Source organism: Acyrthosiphon pisum, chromosome A1 (assembly GCF_005508785.2).
Source record: "Acyrthosiphon pisum isolate AL4f chromosome A1, pea_aphid_22Mar2018_4r6ur, whole genome shotgun sequence".
Lineage (NCBI taxonomy): Eukaryota > Metazoa > Arthropoda > Insecta > Hemiptera > Aphididae > Acyrthosiphon > Acyrthosiphon pisum.
In genome coordinates, this window is record NC_042494.1 from 91,835,740 (window position 1) to 91,857,687 (window position 21,948).

Here is a 21,948-nt window from a genome sequence, read left to right on the forward strand (position 1 = left end):
TGCTAAAACGTGTTACGCAATTTGTAAGTATAAACCGAAAAATGTACCTTAATTACACCTAAAAAATAAGTTACCTGCACAGTTTGCAAGTACTTATATTTGTAAGCACAAACTAAAAATGTGAAGACAAACCCCTTTTAATTAATCATAAACGAGTTAATAATCAATGTATATATAATATTATATACCTATACCCATTATATTAAACACATTTTTAATTAGTTTTTTTCTTTGACCGTGCCTGCCACCACCAGAAGAAGCTTCTTCTACCCCTAGGGTAATTTTATGTTTTTAATGTATTTATAGATGCTCGTATTTTATCTATTAACGTGTATTCATACTCACCGAAAGGTTTGTTTTTCATTAGCTTGATGAATCGCCTACTTCCGCTAAGTAGTTCGGACCCCACCTCGACACCATCCGATCGATTCGAAAATGTGTTTTCTGAGTATAGTTTGTATAAGCTATGCCCATTTCAAACCATGTAAATCGTTTATTTTTCGAAAAACACGAGGAAACCAACAAAGATAATCAAGTTGGGAAATTTAAAATAATTTATAAGTAGATATAGGATATTTACTATTATTTTGTTTTTATTTAAGTCACTTGTTGCCTCGTTAAAAATGTCTAATGTAACATATGTGTACAAGTTTCAGAAATAAAACATAACCAACAGATAAACCCATTTAAACTAACGATTGCAGGTGTGTGTGTTGGGTGGTGTTTTTTTTCGCTTAGGTGTTCGTTTTGATGGTCACTTTAGCAGAATTACTAATGCTATAAATGACAGATGTAACGGGAGAAGGTGTTTAAACGTAGCGTGGTGTAGGAGCGCAAAGGCACAGAATCGCGTCCTATACCTCGTGTCTGCGACTTTTTAAAGACACATTAGCCAAGGCCCAAGACCATACGAACCAAATCGACGACGCGACAACGTTTGTTCTACAAGTTAATTTTCAATCACGTACAGTACTTATCTAAATTTACATTTACCAGACGTACTGAATGGAGTTTAACCAATAATAAGCTGTTATTGTATAATACTTACAATTATGGGAAATGTGGCTATTAATTGTTTTGTATTTCAGATAAATAATTTCCGTAACAATGCTACAGTTATGTATTTCAGCCACAAAACTTCCATGTGTAGTTAAAAATATACTTAGATATATCAAACCGATAATTTTCAGAAATTCACAGAAATCGATATGAAAATTGAGAAAATAAAACAAAAAATTTTCCGTAAATTAATATTAAATCTTCTTTTTAAAAAGCTGCAAACCCTTTATAGATAATGGATAGGTTACACAACATTTACATAAAATGAACATTTATAGTATTTCACTATTGCTATAATTATTCGCATTCAAAAAATATGAATTAAGAAATATGTGAGTTTTTTTGTGAATTTTCGTAATGTAGTACATTTTGTGGACATAAATAAGTTATTTTATTCTAACTAATAAATTATTTAAAATATTTACTCATATTCTTCATTTTCTGTAAGCCCTTTTTATTTTACTTTTATACAAATAAAAACACTATAATATTATATATTGTTTATTCAACTTGTTCCAAAAGGAACGGATTCCTGGAACGAATTCTTTTTTAAAGAACGGCACAATGAACGAAATCCTTTTTATAAAAAAAGAACGAGAAAATGAACTAGTTCTTTTTTTTTAAGGAAAAATAACAAAATTGTTCGTTCCTTTCTAGTTCCAATAATTTACACAGATAAGTATGTAAAAAATGAAATTAAGATATATTTTTTTAATGTGTATAATGTATATTCTTAATTAGTGATTGTTATCGAGTATCGACGTTAAGACAATCGACATACGTTAGTCAAAAATATAATTTTGAAGAAAATCTCAAAATATATAATAATATATTGCATAATCATATAAAATATGTACCTACTTGTAGCTATATATTATAAATAAAAATTAAAGAAGTATGCATAATACGAAAAAAAAACATTAATGATTAAATAAGAATTTTTATTTTATTTAGAACTAAAAAAGAAACTCGTTCATTTTCCAAAGGAACGACAAAGGAACGAATTCTTTTTTTTTTAAAGGAACAAGGAACAGAACGAATTCCTTTTTATAAGGAATTTGCCAAACACTCGCAATAATTATGGTCACTGTCAGTTTTCAAATTTAATACCTACAACAACGATTTGCGGCGCCTTTGCAAAAGAGTTACAGATTTTTTTGCCACGTAATCGATGCCACATTCCACCTTTATAGGTAGTTATAATTTTTTTTTTGTCTGAATTAATTTGAGAACCGTATTAAATCAGTCGGTATGTAAAATTGTTGTGCCATTAATATTTGTATTAAGCATTGTGTTACAACTGTAGAGGATAAAAAATGAAACGTTACCCAAAAGCGATAGGGTTACCTGGTACATATTCAGCAATATAAATTATATACATATTCTATTAAATTTATTTCTCGTATAATATGTTTGTGTTATATTTAATTTCAGTACTTTTTGTGGGTTTTTCTGTCGACCAGACATTTATGATATTTGGTTTTTTTTTTCAAATTAAACATCGGTCTCGTATATGCTGACGAGTGTGTCGAATAGCAGAAAAGTGTAGCGAATAAAAATGTTAATTAAATAAAAAAAATAAAAATACACGTACACTTTTAATATCGTATGTTTTTTTTTCATCATCAACATTGAAGAACAAATTATTAAATTCATTTTGTAAAAAAAAAAACGATATAATATTATATTGTTTTCGTCAGAATTCGAACTCCATCCAAATGGAAAACATTAATTTAATGTTTTGTAACCAATCACGGCAAATTTTTCTTCATTCCATTATAGTAGGTATACTACTTATTGTTATGTAAATTGTTTGAGCAGCGTATTTTAAGATTCAGATAGGAGTTTTTAACAAACAACTGTGCTCATTAACCACAGTAAATAGAACACATACAAGATCATATTGAAAAATACATATATATAATCACTCAAATTTAATACGGAAAAGAATTAAACGTATAATTTTTTAGTTTTATGGTAATAATGTGATAATACTAGGTAATCTGCCATATTTTTTGTATAATATATAATCGTAAATAAACTTAATAATTACAACTACTATCAAACTTGCCAACAATACATTCAAACTATCCCAAAAATTCACCATGTCCGTCGCCGAATTTCTGCACAATGTATTCCGGGGAAGGTCGTGAATCTAAAATAAATAAGTTTAATTTTAAATTGTAATTTTTTATTTATTTTTGTTGATAATATATTAAATATTAATATACGCCCTTAGGTGTGCTTGAACATAATACTTGATGAGTATTAGTTATTAGTCACAATACAATTACAATTATTGTACCTATTTATGATTAGAGATACAATTTTAACCTGGATGAGTATTCATTAAAAAAATCAAAGTGTTTTAATGAATTGCTTGTAGCTAACATTCAATTAATCAGAGCAAAATTACTGCAATTTTGGCGGTAGTTAGATGTGTAGAATTTTTGTAATACACGAGTATTAATACGAGGAACGTTTAAGGATAATATTTGAGTCAATAAGTATAATATGTTTGTTTTTAATTATAAAATGTATTACGTGTAATGTGTTGAATCTAAAATTATCATATTTAAACGCTACATAGTTACATTCTAATTAAAACTCGAAATTAAAATATCGCGAAAAAGTAATTCAATTTCTGTTTATTATTTGTTGTATTATTTTCTTTCGTAAAATATGTTAAATTATGACTATGTGTAATAAAACTATGTAAAAATGTATTAAAAATCAAAAATCTCTACATTCAATTAATTTTAACCGCATAAAATAATAACACATTTTTCATATGTCCCAATTTGATTTTAAACATATTGTATGTATTTTGTTTCTTTAAAATTCAGATAAAGAATACCCAAAAAATACATCAGATAATACGTAGAATTAATTTTGAACAGATATAATATAGGTGCTTATTACTTACGTTAGGTACCTCAGGTTGTAAATGTTATTTAAATATAATAAGAAAATAGTTACATCATTTTCCCAAGAGCCACTTACTGGAGTCATGTAATATTCATCATTTTGCTGGTATGAACATTTTATATCTGATAAGTCCATTATCAGTGATTTATATTTAATCAAAAAGTCCTTGAAAACCCAAAAAGTTTATCATAAAAACAAAAGTCGTATAAAATCACAATATGAACCGTTTTTTATGTGTGGATATACCTGGAAAGCCGGAGCAAACAAACAATTGCAACGCCAAGGATTAGCACCTAAATAAATTTGAACGATGTTACGATTACGCTGGAACGCATTGTCTAATGCATATGTCGGTACCTTAAAAAAATAAATAATATTATGCATAAATCGGTTATGATTTGGTTCATAAAATAAACAAAAAAAAAAAAGCATCACAGACTTTAGTCAAATTGTTGCCTTTAAAACTCATAACTCTGCAGCGTGCCAACCAATGTGATCCTTCTAATATGCTTATTGAACTAATCCGATTGTAGTCCAAATGAATGTCCAAAAGTTTTGTATAGTAGCGATTGGTAAGCAAATCGTCCAATGTGGATATCTACATTTACCAACAATTGTTACCATTTATAATAGGGTATAGTACAAAACACGCTGTTAATTTATTACGATATTATCCCTTATACCCTCGGGTATTTATTACTATATTTAAGCCGATCTCCAATACACAATTCCACGTTTATAACAATACATGAGCTTAAAAATGTTATAAGACCATTATATTTCAACGTTAACTATTAGTGAGAATTTTTTTTTTGTCGTGAGCAACTTTTTTCCAAGCTCTGAGGTCAATTATACTCAATACCAACAAACCGTATTTTTAAAACAAAAAAATTATAATTAGTCGATTTTTTACATAATATACTATTTACCATTATAATACAATTTATTTTATTTATAAAATATTATAATAGATTAGAATATTTAATATTTTACAGAATATGTTCTCTAAAAAATTGTCATACAGATACACGCATACGTATGCAGACTGTTATGCTAACTGTTACCAATTTAAAAACTCAAATTTCTTCCATTAATTGATCGAATTTCAATTATAATACAATAATAACAATAATATTATTAATGCTGATACATATACCAACTGAGCTAAGCTCGTATCTGGTATACGAAAAATTATAGTATAATAGCTTAGTTAGAAATATCACTCTCCAATAGGTACGGCATAACAATAATAATAATATACCTAGGTACTAATTTTCCTGCAGTTATGTACTTCACGTAAAATAATGTTTATTTGTCTAACCGACTTCGGTGACAAAATAATATGTGTTTGAATAATTCTAAAATACTATTATATAATAGTTTAAATTTTATAGATGCTGACCAGGGCCATATTTGAACATTTTGTGCAATATATTTAGCCTCCCCCACTAAAAGTAAAATTAATTATTTTTCGGAAACCTATGTATACCCCATTGGTGTCAGACAGTTTTTAAGGAGTTAAAAATAAGCGATTTTTAAATTGCATGCATGCAAGTCTTGTAAATGTATCATAGGTATAATGTATATAATGTATCATAGGTGTAAGTGATCATTAGTGTGTGTAGTGATGGGAAAATTCCCGGGAATATAGTTTCGGGAATTTCCCAAGGGAATATAATAATTTTTTTAATTTTAATCATATGTTTCAGCGTTAAATTAAAGATATGGTTGTAAATGATCCAAATGACAATTATTTTTTATCCAAAAATATTACAGGAGAATAAACTTAACTTAACTAAGTTATACACTTAAATATCAGTTGTCAATGTAAAGACTGGAATTTTTTTTTTTATTTTTACAAGATATTTACAATCTATTCAGAGAACAATAAGCAAATTAGATAAGAGTAATAAAAACATGAGTAATATGACGGAAGAAGCCACCCAATGATGAAACTAGGTACTACTTATAAACAAGACTGGAATTTAAATAATTTCTTTACACATGTAATTATTTATATTGCCTATTAATTGTTAAAATTAAATTATTTATTATGAGCATGCAAAAACACAAAAAAATTCACAAAAATCGCTTAGAAACTAAACTGCATTTGTTCCAATATTTCATATTTTTAATAGTTATTTCTTAAATAACCAGGGTAACGGTATACAATTGTTCCTCCCCCCCTCACACACACACCTAATTACGTGTCTGTTTCTAATAGTTTTCAGAATAAATAATATAATAGTAATCTTACCTGATTTCCTTGGACTAATAGTGTCGTGGTATTGTGTGGTAGTATTTTCGGTAACATTTTCAAGCCCCTATAACTGCAATCGACTGTTATCACTGGATGTAAGTTAAACGACGGTCCCCTACCACGCACTACGTTGTCCAGCGTACATACGCAATTTTCAGGAGGACCGTTAGAACATTCTTTTTCCAAATCCTGACGGAACGCATACATTTTATGTTTGTAGATATGCTTAATATTCTCTTTTTATATTTGGTAAGTATAAAATCAAATGCGATTATAAAATCAAATTATAACAAACTTTCATTGACATATCGTTGACTTCAGGATCCTAGACGGCTGAATTCATTAAAAATTGTAAATATATAAATGTTATATGTATCTAAATAGTTTCGTGTTAATATATTTTATTATGACGGAAACGATAAAAAATTAAGTACTGCTTTTTTTACAAACAGTAAGATAGTGAACTTTTAATAGTATTTATAAAAAAAAATCTAATCTATATCATTCGAGAATTTGAGGTGACATATTATTATTCCGTAGTTATCTCACCCTTATATTGTACCTTCCTTTTAACAATATCAAATGATAAATGTTAACGATGTTATAATTAAGGACAATAAAAAAAACAATTAAACTATAAAGCCGAATTATCATTGGGTTAGATATGTACATAGTACCTATCAAATAAACGTATAAAATATAATAAACTTACACTTAATAGCCGCAATACAGGAATCACAGGTTTTCCAATATATTTGTATCCACCACAGGTCATGCGGTTGGAATCCATCACTTTGTAAGTCAGCGAATCTTTTGATACGTGGAGTAACCAAAATAAATCGTTTTTACAAAACCAAAACTCTCCTAAAATATAAGACAATTTTATCTTATATAACTGACGATAAGACCATGTAAATATTCAACACCTTTATAGAATAAACTCATTACTCACCAGCTAACCAAATTTGTTTCAATTTCGGTAAGTATTCCATTGTAGGGGAGTACAAGTGATTGAACTTATTATAACTCAAATCCAAGACTTCCAAAGACGACAAGTACTTAAATGCACTATACTTAACGCGCTCCAAGTTCAAGTGGGATAAATTTAACGTCTACAATCAACGTACAACAATAATGCTGCATTTATTTATTTATTTCATTGTTAAATATTGCGTAAATACATTCTGTATTACTATCATCACTATAGTTTTAAATACTACACTAAATCCATTTAATACTTAACGAAAGCCCATTGTAGTAAGCTTTCCGTAATCATATGCATGTATCATAATAATATGTCATGTACTCATTATTTTCAAAACTTAAACCCAATTAATATAATAATTATATTATATAGCCCGATATAGGTATAAATAAAAGCCAATATTATACCGTAAGGTTGTTTAATTTGTATATTTGTTTATTTAATAATTCAACTCCGTGACGCATTACATTTATATAATATATTTAATATTTGCATTTACATATTGATACCTACTCACTATAACCACAAAAGCTAATTAGAGGTATCTAATTAAGTATTTTTTATAAGTATTCATTACAACATAACCGTGTATTATTATGTGATATATGTGTGTAACTTCGTAAGTTAATCATTAATTTAAATGCCCATAATATTATGTATAATTTAAATTTTAAATAGGTATGTTTACAAAATACTTTAGACCATATATAAATCTTTTTAAATGTTTTGATTGTCGTAGTCTTTCAGAAGAGCTTTAGGTACCACTTTTTTATATAGTATATATTAAAACAAACGAAATAGGTTACTCATTACCGTGTAACCCACAAACCTTATCTATTTGTATACAATTATAAAATACCTTTTGATGTTGAATCACTAATCAGTATACTATATGAGATAAAATAAATTGTAAAAATATAATATTTTGTGTTTTTCAAAATAATTAATGAGATAAGACAACAAGTCCTTACAATTATTTATACATAAAAATATTATAAGGAACATACAACTATAAAAGCACTGATTAAAAAGGAAAAATAATAAATAAATGTATTAAAGCAGTAAGTCAAATTCTATACCTATTGTATTCGAATAAACCACGATGGGAACCTGTTTATTTTTTATTATTTATTTAAAAAAAAAGAAAAAGCTCATTAGAAATAATAATTATGGAATTTACCTATTTGAAGTTTAACACAAATGTATACCTACCTATTTTAAAAGGGGTTTAAAAATATGCATACAAAATTATGCATTTAACGTATTACACTCATTTTCTCTGTCGATATTTGTGATTCTAAAAAATCCTCAGCACTCAGAAGGATAAAAAAACTTTCAAATTCTAAATATCTTTGTAACAGTATAGGTACTACATGAATTTCAATCATCGAATTTATGCAATCAAAATCAAATCTTGTCAAGTTGTATCCAGTTGTACCGGATCCAGACCAAACCAAACTAATACAATTCGAATTCTTATACTATTGTTGATGTCCAGGGTGCAACTTTGATCAATAAAAATGGAAATAATATCTTAAAATGAACGTTTAAAAAATACCGATAAAGTATTAAGGTACAAGAGAGTTTGTAATTGCAACAAATTATGACGAGTTTAGAATTTGTTTTAAATCGTCAAGTACCTAACTACGTAAATTTCCCCAGCCGTGTAGTAATTATGTTTCATTTTTCAACGCCATTAATATTGTACTCGCAAGCTTGGACAATTGAATTTTAAAACAGGCCTAATAAGGAAAAAGTAAAGTACATGCCCACCTTAATGATACTATACAGTGTTAACGACATACAGCGTAAAAATACGACAAGAACCTGAGTTAACTGATGGGGTGAACAGCGTTTTCTATTTACACATTAATAAATAGTTATTTTTATGCGCTTTTATTATAACCTTTTGTTTTTTTTTTAACGATCAATCTCTAAGTAACGCACAATGTTCAACAAAATATATAATATAAAACTGTTTAATTTGCTTTATGTCTCGGGGACTCGGTGAACACCCTGGAAATTTTGAAGGTTGTCCGTCATACAAAACATTTAAAATTTTTTTCAAAAGATGAATCATCCCGAGTAGGTTTGTTGGGTACCTGTTATATGTTTCCAGATATTCCGTCAACTAAAACTCCTTCCGGTCATACACATAAAAGAAAAAATCATATACTGTAAATGCAATATCTAAGACAACACTAACTATTCATCACCGTCAATTTATAATGTTTTTATTTTTAATGAAAAATATCACGTTAAATATTGTAGTGCAATTTTTTTGACTTTTGAAAAACACTATCAAATAGTGATTATTAATTAAATTCTATTATGAATTATAATCATAATATGATTTTAAACCTTTAAAAAGGTTTTGAAGTTTACTGGATTATCCACCTATTTAACATGTAGGTACATTTTGAAGTGATTACATTTTTCGAACAAAAATGAACTCAAGATGCTCGTTATTTACTATGCGTAAACAACCTACCTTCGGGTATATACCGTACATTTTAATACATTATCTCTTTCTGTACATCCAGTACATAATTTATTGCAAAAAACCAACAGAATAAAGAAATATGACCAACCCGTAAGAATATTAGAGGAAAAACGAATGGTTATAAGAAAAAAGTGACTAGGATAGTTACTTATCTAATAGTCTGTGATTTGACCTTTTGACCACGTGTCCAGATAACCATGGTACAGAAAAAAAGTTTCTAAAACCCATAAGCTCGATTTTTTTACACTGCCCCCAATAGCACATAAACATAATAATATATATGCAACACACATCATACAGTTATAGATATTTTTTTTTAATACAAGAAGGTACCTACAAACATAACATTATAGTGTAGGTACCTACCAGCCTACATGAAAATAAAAACTAATAATTTAAGTTTAAAAATAGTTATTCACAAAATATAAGCCCTATAATTGAATTAGGTATCTTGTAGAAGTATAAAGAACAAAAAACTTAATAAAAAAAAAAATGGTGCTTCTATAATAAAGTAATCATTTTCCAAGATATTAATTTTAAAAAATGTCATTGAAGGAGATAAACACTGTAGTGTAGGTACTTGGATAATTTCCGAGTTCGTAATTATACATAATAACTATAGCTGTAACAGTCACGACTTATTTTTTTTTCAATCACGCTGTATATGTACTCGTACAATAGTTTTAAATAAAAATAAGCAAATAATTATTTTTGATTTACCAATTTAGTAGCACAAACGTGCAGTGCATAAATGAGAAAAAACAATAAAGAATGTATTTTTAACAAAACGTTTAATATTATTTTTTTAAAAACCGACAATTGCACACAATCACTATATTTATTACGTGTGACTCAGATGATAATTTAAAAAAATTAACTAACTCCTCTTCAACTCAGATAGCTACCATTATTAGAGTTAAATATAATAATATTTTAAATAGTATAATATTTTTTAAAGTATTAGTTACCTAACAGGCATTAGGCATTCTCAACGTTTGCTTAACTTAACTAACTCAAGTTAATTATTTTATTAACTATTGTATGATAACATATTATGGGTACTCCTGATAAAATTATTTCACAAATTACGATTGAATTAATGTTTATTATTATATTAAATTATATTTCAATCATTATTGTTATTCCCTATTATACGCCATGAAGTAGTCAGAAAATTGGGAATTTTTCAAAAATCGTTAAAAGCTAATTTTTTTTATCGGCGAAGTGAGCATGAACCCTGTAACTACACACATATGTACACTAAGCACAATTATAAGGTCCGTGAGTTATAGGATTCTCATTCTAGGGATTAGGATTCGGATTAAGATGAACAATAAATTAGAATATCGTTCCTATGGAGCACAATATATTATTGTGTACCACTATTATAGTAGGTAACCTTTTACGATCACTATACTAAATTACCACCTATATGCATAACATATTATTTTACATTTGACACCTTGTATACCTACTACCTATAAAGTATTATATTTCGTCTGATAATGAGATGTAAAGAGGGAAACTGAGCTATTTTTTTTTTCAACGGACAATATCGGGTTTTTTTTTATATTCTTCAATAATAATAACATACACTAAACAGAACAAGAGAGGGAAAAAAAGTTTTTTACTGCCTACGAAACACTGTTAAAATGGTCTACGGAATAATTCACCTCAGAAAATATGGTTTTTCGTTCAACTCGGTTCTAAAAGTGGATACATTAGGTACCTACCTATATTACAGTGTAGATATAATATACCGACGTCAGTTTTGTGATAAATTATAATGTTAAATAACTTTTTACGCGATGGTATTAACATAAATTATACAAACTTACTTTAATTACTTTACAGGCATACTATTGTTATACAAAGACATACATATATATATATATTGGCATTCGTTTGGCAGGTGACCTACCGACCCTTCCTTAAGTTTAGTAGGTGATCTACCAGACCACAATACGGTTTAGTAATTTACAGTAAATTACTTAACTATTTTTGGTACACAATTTTGTTCATAAATAATAATATCGAAGCGTAAGTCCAATGTAAAATATGAAGTAATTTAATACCTATATTCACGCGCTTAGATCTATGATGTGTTAATAAAATGGTACATTTTTCTTTGAAAAAAAATCGTAGACCTTTCAAGTGGCGCAATCACACAAACTATTTAATATATATGTGGTCAATAATCAATATTCAAAATTAAAATGTGGCAAAATTTACAACTCCGGAAGTTTTTCCTTTGCTTCCTAATTAGTAATCTCATTGAAACCAGTTATAAGATAATAATAGAAAAAAAAATATATTTTTTCGTTATAACCTAATTTAATGTAACAATAATTCAATTGAGATTATTTTTAATTAATTATATTTTGTTTTGCATTTTATAATAACGAGTTGAAATAATACATTTTTTTATGTCCCTACTAAATAATAGTATTAACATCTGTATCATCTGCTAAACGAATATCTGATATGTACAATATTATATTATACACAATAAGTATGTTTGAGTGACAATTTTAATGATGCACATGTTATAATATTATATAACAATAAAATTTAATATATATTTCCGTTTGGCTTGACCGAGGTACCGAGATAGTTACCTTTAAGTTTTGCAAGAACTCCGGAAACTCGCCAATAATTTCTTTGATTTTGCTTTTGGTTATCGTCAACTTCACGAGTTGTGAGTAAGGACGCAACGACACGGCTGGGTCGAACTTGTCCAGTGGCCAATGACACAGCGTAAGCGTTTGAAATAAAGTATAACTGACAAACAGTTATTTCGAACACTAATTAAATGGCATCTATATTGATACTGTGCTATGTATCTATATTTTATGTATATTTTTGTGTTGTTTTTTTTACTAAAGTGCCTATATGCAGCGACGGGTAGTTCATTTTGAATTGAATTAAATTAATTATTAAATGAATAATTAATAAATTAAATTTTAAAGTATTCTTATTTTAAAAACACACAATATACAAAATACATTATAAAAAAAAGTGGAAAGTTGGTAACCTCTCAGCTGTTTAGTAGGTTTATTAGGTCGAGTGTACATCGTCATTGAGTAAGTCACTGTAATATAATATGTGTTCAATTTAAATCAAACGATAAATCATTCCATATGAAAAACACTTCTAAGCAAATACGGTCTGTCAGCATATATTACTAATTTATATAATATTTTATGATATTTCTATTTATTTTACTATTATCATTCCGGTTGATTTAATTTTTACCAGAAACATTGCATTTATTATTTTATTAATATTTAATTATTGTAAAAGTATGTTATAAGTTACAACTAATAATATTTATATAAATTAATATTTTTATTAAAATTTGAGTACCTATACCTAAATACCGCCTAACCGTAGAACGGTGTGAACAGTTTCATGGATAAATATAAAATACCTTAAAATGTATCTACCTATTGTGTTCACCAGGTGATCCATTTAAATGTCTACAGTATACACGTATTATTGTGAAAAGTTTTAACTTGTTTAAAAATATTATTTTTATATAATTGTATATCATTTTTTATGAAAAAATACAATTTTTACTATTTTTAATGATGCCATTTATTTCATTTCCGAAGCTGAATATTATTCGGAGTTTTTAAATGTATAAAAATAAAATTTCGGGGGTGAGTTCATTATAGTTACGAATATATTTTAATTTTAGATTAGCAGAGTACCCATTGGACAACATTGTGTGGGTACCCCTGACCATCAACACTGCACAACTAAACTTTGAATGCTTATAACTAAGATTCCTGTTTAATGCAATTAATTTTTTCTGAAAAATCAAAAACAATGATTTCCAAGTACAATATGTGTTTTGTGTATCAAAGAATTAAAAAAAATCTACATTAATTTTGCATCTATTTGCATTTTATTAACTTTTTTTATTTTTGGGGAGTTTTTTTTTATTTTAAATGCATTGTCCGTTTAATATTTATAAGTATTTAATTTTAGATCAAATTATCTCCTCGAACAGTGTACTTTAGATTTAATGACGGATACGACAGTCGCGATGAAAGGTTAATTGCAAAGAATTTTACAGTTATAGTAGTATAGTCGAGCCTTTTCGTTATCAAACGATGAATAACCCTATACTCTGTCCCACTAGAGATCATGCCACGCACCGACCAAAACGGGTTCCCCCACGCCACACCCTGTAATAGGGAACCAGTTTCGACAGCAGAGTGACGTAGGGGGATGCGCAGAACCGGCATGTTCTCTCGTGGGACAGACTATAGTTACTAATAAAATAATGCGGGTAATTGCAAAAAGCATTTGATTCATAGGACTTGAATTGTTTATTACGATAATGTTTTGTGCTAGCCGCTAGGTAATATATTAAACAATATTATTATGCGTAACACGTGTTTAGATGTTCCACAGAAGTCTAAAAAAGGTTCAAAAAATAAGCATGCTTCCATTTAGATTAAGTTTCATAATATAAATAGTATAATTTTATTTATATAAAATAATACAATATTTTACTATTTTTAGAGAAATTATTTAGAAGCTAAATAGAACCTTGTATAACATATTTAATCATAAACCATAAAAATTGGATATATTATACATTTTTCACTACAAAATAATTTGCAAGTCAAATTTTGAACTTCAAACGCTTATAAAAAATGTTGCCTATTTATTTCAAATATTTGTATACATAACATTTTATTTAGGGTCTTATATTACATTTTCAAGGCTTTTGACCAAACCTAAACATTTTTATCATCACTTAACAAAAAAAAAATTAAAAAAATCAAATACCTATAAATAGGTATCTTAAAATTGGACTCAATATTTTTAAAATTTCGTAAAAATGTGTAAACGATTGTAAACGAAAAATCAGTGAGAATGTATTTTTGATATTTATAATATAAATTGCTGTAAGAACAACTTGTGAGGTACCTCGTAATACATTTTCAAATAATTTACTCATACAAAAATATAATCATAAATAAATCGAAAACTAGTTTAGTCATAAATTTATAATATCCATTAATAGAACAAAAAGAGCATAAATATTATGAAAATGATATTAAGTCTAATACATTTTAATATAAATATTAGGTAACAATTTTAAGTTATCCATAGTTATTTCTTTTTTGATTACAACAAAAAAACAAAACTAAACTGTCAAAAACTGGTTATGAGTAAAAATCCCAGTTTTTCTACTCAAAAAAAAAAACGAACATCGACACAACCTAATCTAACCTAACCAATACATTCAGAACGTTCCTTTCGGAATCTAAAATAGTAGCGGTATCTTGTGTTTGCGTTTTTCTCACAAATTCGTATAATGTATTTTGTAGTTCAGTGCTCAAATCTGATGTATTTTGTATTTGAAATAGACGAAGAGGCGTGTGTTTAGCCCATCTCACCTGCAAGTAAGGTTTTATATGGCCTATTTAACGACACCCATCAAATTGTAATCTAAAAAATCTAGTTAACCACTCATCTCTCAATAGGTTTGACGCTATATATATAGGTATAGGTATAGGTGCACGCGAATAATCGCTCGCGACTTACTCACTCTTCGGCCGAGTAATCCTCGCGGAAACCGCCGCTGCAAGTTACTCGATACCCGTCCGTCTTGTTGACGCTCATGCACTTGTTCTGGGGCGTTGGGGACGCGCACAATTCACCGAATTTCGTACCCGCTGAAACGACCCGTTGCAACGACAGTACCGCGGTGGACCTGAAATAAATTCAGCAAAATTACGGCCGCTCGTGCCATATTGCTTCAGGTATAGTCGTCGAAATAGCTCACGTCAAGACAGCCACGTGGAATGCACCCATTTTCCTAGCCCGGAGTGTCTATTATGGACGTCTAGAAAGTCACACCACCGCGTGAAGCGAATACGACGGCCATGAGATAACGGGGTACAGATTTATGACTCGGTAAACACATGAACAGTAGGTATAATATTGTTTTAACAAACGATAATATTTATTGCTCGATCACACCAAAAAGTTATATGGTACACAAGACGTGTTAGAATATTATATAAACATAGTATTATCTATCTACCTGTTATCGATAAGGTTTCAAAGCCCATCACAATATGGCCAAACGTCTTTTGTTTTGTTTGTATACCTACTTAAAAATATATAATATTAACAACTTTGCCCAAATATTATTATAGCGTGAATAGTAAAAGTGTTACATTGACATTAAAAAAATCAACATAATTTGTCTAGGTTAATAACAACAAAATATAATGAACAAGTAAAAAAATTTTGTTTTGAGAATAAGTCTCAGAACATCGTATTTAGTTAAGACATAGAAAACAACACAAGTTCGTTTTAGGTAATAAAAAATAAAATAATTAAGACTACGAATTTTGACAATACTGAAGTGTTCATCGTTCATGTAAAATAATACAAGTAATTATATAGTTAAATTGGTGGAAATAGTAATACATTTTACACTGCACAAAATGCACTGGTGCAATGTGCATAATATATTAATATATAGTACAGATAGTTACGGTTACCACGGTAGGTAGTTATTTTTATAGTTATGCCGCTGTAAATACAAAATAAACCATGTCGATACGCGTACAATTATAGGTAACTAAATATAAAACTGTTATGTTGAATCATATTGCAGGGTACCTATCAAATATATTTAATTAAAAAGTTTCAATGCAAGCATTATTTAGATAGATACTAAATATCATATAAATTATAAAATAATAATACTTTGAGAATAATTATTTTCACCTACTCCCTAATTAAAAATGATTAAAATTTTTTTTTGTTTCCCCACACATAGATAGGTATGCGTTCAGAAGGCACTGAAAATTAACTTATATACTGCAGGCACGCTCGTAGCAATAATTGAAATCGATAGTTTGTGAATGAAATGCGTTTCTCGTTTGAAGACAATTGTAAAGCATATTATCATTTTGATCGTAATTGCGTTATGCTCTGCCGAACAATACAAGGCGGCAGCAGTGTATGAGTATATAGATTCAACGAGAAAACCCGTTCCGAATCGTATTAATACTGTTGGTGCTTATTAAGTCGATATATATTAGGGTGGAGTTCAATGAAAATAAATATATTATACGCTCTATTCAGAGAATTGTTGCTCTATAACATTATGTAGTCAATGATTTCTAGCAAAAGTTTGTTCGAAAAATATTATTAAACACTGCGTGTAATACAACAATTTGTTCAAAAAATATTGTTAAACACGGCGTTTTATATATAAAAAAAAAAAAAATTAAACTATGGAGAACTACTTAAAAAAAATATAGAAAAATGACTTAGACGAAATATGTATGATAGATAAATATTTTGTTAGCAGTGTAATGTTTATAAGAAAATATGAATACGTTATAATATATGCATATGTTATAAACATATGTACCTACGATTAGCGAAAAGTTGGAATACGTGTCGTTTAAAGATACATTTTTTATTATAATGTACGAAATAAGATACGTGTGTTAAAGCTCGTCCGAAAGTGAAAGTCGCATGGTGGAAAAGGAGAAGAAAAAATTTGCGTGTTGTAGTAGAATATATTATAATTATGTATAGGTGTTGTTACGTAATCGAATAAGGCGGTTCGACGTGGAAATCATCACCAGGAAAACCACGAGGTATTGTTTTGACCCGGCGACGACGACGACGACGACGGAGAGAACAGATTGGTCAGTGGTGAAAAAGATTTGGGAGACTTAAGTCCCCCGCCGCCGCCTTCGCCATCCAACGCCGTTGGGTTTTCGCCGGCCTCGGCGTCCGTCACGCAGGCGTTCACTTTGGTGTTGGTCTTGCGTTGCATTTCGCACTCGTAAGTGCGCACGTCTGCGATCGTCATCGATATCCAATCATCGATCCACGCGAAGGCCTGACGGTGACCGAGCAACAAGATCTCACGAATCGTCTGCGAAAAATACAAGTCGTTACTTGGGAATGTTTATTTCAATTGTTGGTCTACAGTAAACATTTAGGCGCCTAACAAGTTTTATTCATGTAAATGTATTGTTTGCAAACAAAAAACGTTAAGACGTGTATGGACACTACCTTCACTCAAGCGTAACTTACACGTACTTATAGTTTTTTAACATAACTTTTACTTATTGTATTGAAACCGTACATATACAGGTTGTAAATATATTCTTTTATAATAAAATACCTAAGAAGTTGTTTATATTTTTGATTTTTAACTGTACATATTATTATGTATGTTATACTTGAATACAAGCCCCTCTTCCTTGGTGATATAAGTTATCCTAGAAGTTCCATGCGAAGCTAACCAAATCAACTAATATACAACTACTCAAAAAATCTAATTCTGATCTTAAATTTTAATATTTTAAACATTTTTATCAAATTTTAGCTAGTTTTAGCAAAAAATGAATCATATGCCAAAACAACCTACAATGTTTCTAATTATTAAATAAGTTAACTATACGAAATAAGGCGTCAGAGGCGATTAAATGATTTCGTCATAGGGGAGAGGGGGGCTGATTTTTTTACATGCTCTATTTAATCCTTAAAAGAATAATTTATATTATTATAAATATTGAAGAGGGAATCATAGCTCTAACCCCCCCCCACCCCCTCTCGTTTGACGGCTAATGCTAGGCGATCACGGTTTCTATGAGATTATACTCTAATGAAGAGGTCCCCAACATTTTTTGACCTACAGCACCATAAAATATTTGCTACAAATCCGAAAGTACCCTATAGTAGTGCAATGTGCTAATATTTATATTTCATAACCTTCAGTTAACAATATATAATCTGCACCCTGGCAGACATAAACTTACTAGCGAACGCTAAGGAAAGTCTGCTAGGTAGCGAGGGCGTGTCCACCGGACGCTATTGTTGTAATTAACTTGCTTTGTTGTAACAATAAACGATGGGGCCCGGAGGGGAAGCACTGCCATCCGCAGTTCCTCTTCCAGTCCTCGATACCACGTCAAAAAAAGGTCTTGTATAATCAGTGTTATTACATTAAAGTATTAAACATATATGTTTTTCATAAAATCATTTTTTTTAATTGTGAAAAATATGTATGGTTGCTTTATATTTGAAATAATTTCACGGCACCTTCAATTCAAATTGACTACACCTTGGTTGGGAACATCTGCAGTATAGTCACTAGATCTTGTTTAAGCATACATTACATCTATGTATCGTGTTATATAATACCGTTTAAACAGATTATATAAATAGTACAATTGATTTTAAAATAAATGCAATATTAATATAACAATATATTATTAAATATCTTAAATATTAACTGTGGTCCAATTTTTCAATAAAGTAAAAATATAAAAGAGAAGAACATTACGAGATTTACTGGAATATTGTTGTCGTTCATTTATATCTATATTCGATTTTACAACGGAGCACATACTCTAATAATTTATCATTTACGAAGTGGCCATTTGGGATTTGAAATAACGAAGATTTTCTGTAGACCATCCCCGCGATATGTAATACACTAATACCAATATCCCGAATGGGCCCCGACGGTAGATATGAATTAATCAAACATAATTACATAGCACTGGGTATTATAAGTACCATTTAATTACCTATACTTAAACATTAAATTATTGTATACCTATTGACAATAATTATAAATTATTTACAAATATCTCAAGTCTTAACGTTTCATTAAAATAGAAATAGAAAAATATTTTATTATTCGGTAATTCGGTACCTATATCTAAGTTATTAATGACGATTATATTACCGATCACAAAATATTTTATAATCATATTATAACAGTTTAAGTAGGTACAACTTTTTACATGCCTAGGCACTCTGCTCCAATAGCTACAACCAGGGGCGGAATTACCCATAGGCCACCAAGGCACGTGCCTAGAGCGCAATATTTATTGGGGCGCAATTTTTTAGTAAATTTATACTTTTTAGTTTTTCATAATTTCATAATTATATTTACCTAAATTTATATTTTATATTAATGTTTTTTTGTATATAACTTGCATGAGAGTAGAGAATGGCATAAGTAGTCACGTCGCAGTAACGTTTTAATTGATAAGCTATAGCCTATAACCTTGCAGTTAGAGGTTTAATCATGCGACGGCGCGCGCTACCACCGTTAGAGGTTCGAAATCGACACTCGACGAGGCAATTGCTGGCGTCGCCTATGTTAATGCATGGGAGGTGGTATAAGGGTGTGCGGCGTAAACACATACCATATTGTGAATAGCGCATGCGCAAAACGCCAGCCAAGGCAGTCAAATACAGTGACGTCATTTGGGGGTGGGCGCTGAACGTTTGGTCACATTGACCCAAAAGCCAACACGTTTGGGTACAAACAGACCCAACGTTTTGGACACATAAAATAAAAGGTATTTTATAATTTTACCTGGTAAATCAGAGAACGTTTGGGTACACAATACACATACTATACCAGACACGTTTGGGTACACTTTATAAACACGTGATCTACAATAGTGGTATACTCATATACTTTATCTCCAAATCAATTAACATATTATTTTGATTATTATCGTAATATACGCGACTACAAATTTATACTTAATACATGTAAGTACTTGTTATCGACAATAATCTTTATTACGAAACCGTTACACATTGAAAAAATTCATTTAGACTATGAGAAAGCGGCCCATAATGCAGTATTAGAAGTTTTCGAAAACTTTATAATATTAGGTTGTCGTTTTCATTTGAGTCAAGACTGGTTTCGTACTTTCGTCAGATACAAAGTGACAAAAAATTATATAAGCATTACATGGAAAAACCGATGTATACAAATGGCTTCAAAGTTTTTTTGGTCTTAGTTGTATATATCATCTAATGAGGTAAGCAATGGTTTTGTAGCTCTAATGTCAGATGCACCTTTCCACGCAGAAACATTTACGGATTATATTTTAGAGACTTACGTTGAGGAAAATAGTTGTTTTCCGCCATATTTGTGTGCAGAAAGTCCATCATCTGATCCTAGGACAACAAATGGGCCCGAAGCATTTCATCGAGACTTTAATAGTCAGTTTTATACAAGCCATCCAAATTGTTTTAATATAATAAATACATTGATGGAAATTCAAGAAGAAACTTATTTAAAGTTATGCAGTATTAAGAGAAACATAAAAAATTGTACAAGAAAAGAGGATTCAGATAATGTTGAGTATATTTTAAAAAAATACAGTAAATTCAAAGTTGACAACGATATAAAAAATTATCTATATGACATCGGTCCACTTTTTGTCGGGAAAATAAAATAAATACCTATAGATAAGTAAATGAATAACATAAGATTTTAATAGAATGAATGACTAAATATTTTAACTTAATATTTTATTTTAGTAAAATAATTAAAATATTAATAGCAAAAAATAAATAATAAACATTTTTGGGAGACTATAAAGAGCCAACCTCCTCGTGGTGTCTCCTGGGTAACGCTAATAGGCTCTAAAAAATAAAATGTAAAAGTATATAAGTAAAAAATGTGCACCTAAACGTTGGTACCCAAACGTAGTATTATTTTAAAAATATTATGTTACCCAAACGTTGTATTGCTTTTTGGGGTCTGAAAAAAAGTGTACCTAAACGTGTGTTCCCAATCGTTTTCCCGAATCTCAGGTAAAAATATCGTTTTATGCCCAAACGTGTAACGGCCTTAGGGGTGGGGGCGGGGTGGGCATTTGCCACCCCTTGTCATTAGCGAGCCGCTGTCGAGCCGGATATGGGCTAGTTTTGTGCTTTTATATAGTAGCTAATAGGTAATATATTTAAGTAACCTCTACATATATGTAATATGTATTAATTATTTAGTTATTGTTATCTCTCAAAAAAATGGGTTACTTACCTGTATGCTTATGATATTAACCTTTGATACTAACTAGTAAGTATACAATTATGTATAAGGAGGGTATTTGTATTAAGATAAAAATGCAATATTGTAATGTAATGTAAATGTTAAGCGAGCTGCTTTTTTTCAGTTTTATTTTGGGCCGGTCAAAAACTTTGCCCCCCCCCTCTCAAAAACTGAAATGACGCCACTGGTCAAATATACTGCCTCAGGCCGCCAGGTACATTGTACAGACGTGCTTAGCAAGTAAATAAAATTATTTGTTATTAACTGAAATGGCCCGCCACACCCCGCACCACACACCACAATAAGTGCGCGCGGGCCACTAAACTAGCACCTATATTCTTAAAATA

General features: G+C 29.5%; 2 protein-coding genes across 2 annotated transcripts in view; both read right to left on the reverse strand.

The window, feature by feature from the left end:
- Positions 1-2,742: 2,742 nt before the first annotated feature.
- On the reverse strand, positions 2,743-15,678 carry LOC100570558 (protein singed wings 2). Its single transcript, XM_008184536.3, has 10 exons — positions 15,542-15,678; positions 15,305-15,469; positions 12,354-12,516; positions 7,200-7,359; positions 6,960-7,111; positions 6,245-6,436; positions 4,427-4,585; positions 4,234-4,344; positions 4,063-4,152; positions 2,743-3,214 (listed from the first exon to the last, which is right to left on the reverse strand). Exons 1-10 carry the CDS (start codon positions 15,568-15,570, stop codon positions 3,032-3,034), a joined length of 1,404 nt encoding a protein of 467 aa, XP_008182758.2. The 5' UTR covers positions 15,571-15,678; the 3' UTR covers positions 2,743-3,031.
- Positions 15,679-15,699: 21 nt separating this feature from the next.
- Positions 15,700-21,948, reverse strand: part of LOC100160207 (cytoplasmic phosphatidylinositol transfer protein 1) — a 30,995-nt gene continuing 24,746 nt past the window's right edge. The window contains exon 8 of the mRNA XM_001952834.5: positions 15,700-17,665. Coding sequence (XP_001952869.2) covers positions 17,363-17,665 — 303 coding nt within the window. The 3' untranslated portion in view covers positions 15,700-17,362. The remainder of the gene's footprint in view (positions 17,666-21,948) is intronic.